The sequence below is a fragment of the Phanerochaete carnosa genome (assembly GCF_000300595.1).
Source record: "Phanerochaete carnosa HHB-10118-sp unplaced genomic scaffold PHACAscaffold_6, whole genome shotgun sequence".
Taxonomy (NCBI): Eukaryota; Fungi; Basidiomycota; class Agaricomycetes; order Polyporales; family Phanerochaetaceae; genus Phanerochaete; species Phanerochaete carnosa.
The window spans coordinates 3,285,337-3,286,897 of NW_006767633.1; the positions used below are offsets into that span (position 1 = coordinate 3,285,337).

General features: G+C 48.9%; 1 protein-coding gene across 1 annotated transcript in view; it reads right to left on the minus strand.

Moving 5' to 3' along the window:
* The window catches only part of PHACADRAFT_259013 (uncharacterized protein), a 1,392-nt gene extending 395 nt beyond the window's left edge, over window positions 1-997 (minus strand). Inside the window, exon 1 of the mRNA XM_007397469.1 lies at window positions 445-997. Coding sequence (XP_007397531.1) covers window positions 594-911 — 318 coding nt within the window. The 5' untranslated portion in view covers window positions 912-997 and the 3' untranslated portion in view covers window positions 445-593. The remainder of the gene's footprint in view (window positions 1-444) is intronic.
* Window positions 998-1,561: the final 564 nt, after the last annotated feature.

Sequence of the window (1,561 nt, forward strand, 5' to 3'; positions counted from 1 at the left end):
CTGCCATTAACAATACTTCTTGCTATTACCGAGTAAATCAGGCGGCCTCCAGGGCGGAGGAGGAGTACGAAGATTTATCTGCGATGTTCGATCCGCACAGCTACTCCAGATGAGCCAGGCTTCGAGAAACGGGGAACGTCAGAAGAAACGTGTGCTGACTCCGAGTAGTGTACGATGAGAAACTCGTCCGAGTTTCTCACGTGTGTTTATAACAGGGGTCCTCTCAAATCTGTTTCACAACTGTCATCAACATAATGTAGCAAACGCGTTATAAACGAGTGAGAAACGTGTTTGTCACATGTTAATAACACAAAACTATGTTATAAACTCTGGAACTTGATTACCAGCTTCAATTAAGAGCTGCAAAAGCGTCCGGAGCTACCTGCTTGGTCGGGGGCACTATAGAGGGAATCTGCTGAGCTGGTGAGTTGGCCTGAGGGCGATCAGAAAGCAGGTCGGCAAGGAACAGGGAATTCAGATCGATATCATCGTCGGGTGTGAGACCTTCCGTCTGCGCAGCAGTGAGATAGACCTCTTCAGACTTCGGTATCGTCCTCGTCAGCAATGTTTAATTCATCTCCCGAGCCGTCCTTTCAGACCGTACTCTCCCCCGTTGTCTTCTGTCTAGTGTGAATGATTTCATGTATATCAACCCAGCAGACAGTCGAATGCGGGGGTGACGCTTCTTCAACCTTCCGGACGTCAGTAGAGTCACGATACTTCTGGCAATTGCGGTGTACTACCTGATTCCCACTGGTGGACCTGGGACATGTTGAACAATGTCCCGACTTGCCAGTTGCCTGTCTCAAAGTGCTGAGCTCGTCAACCGTCGAATTCGTGGTGGTCGGGAAGATCTTGTTGGCAAGCATCTGCAAGACGAAGCTTGTAAAACAGCACAGTAGCTTGGCCATTTAATGAAGCCCGCCTCTGAATGGCACGCTGAAGGTCTACCAACGCACTGCACGGCGAGCTGATCAGATGGGGTGAGGAGACCACTGAATATCAATGCAGAAACTTGAAGGTCAATTGTGCATGCCTGAAACCATGTCGGATGTATTCTGCTATTATCGAGCGAGATTCAGTGTGCGGCGTCGGGCAATGGCTGTTCCTGGTAAGTGTACCGTCCGAGTCGGTCTGCACCGTGCCGGCTCTCCGGAATTTCTCACACTTTCTCACCGGGTAACATCCTGCTCTAAGTTTCTCACAGTTATGAATATGTTCTTCACCGTGCACTGCTGGCAGTGCTTATATGAATCGTTCTTTTTTTCTTTTTCTTTTCCGCATTTTTATAAAGGCCCGTACAGCTAAAAGGTACATGTAGGCCTACTATATAAATTGTTCACTGTGACTTTCTGGGCAAGATGGCGGGCGAGTGAGGAATCCGGAACGGGCTTTGAGCCGGGTATATAGAATCTAGCGGGCTCAGATAGTAAGGGTACGGTTCATCTATGATGCACAGCAGCAGATTCTTTCACTAATGATTCTAGCCCACAGCCGTAGGTCATGATCACTGCGCGGCGCGCGTAGAGTGTGTGGGTTGAGATATCGATATATTCCAAGC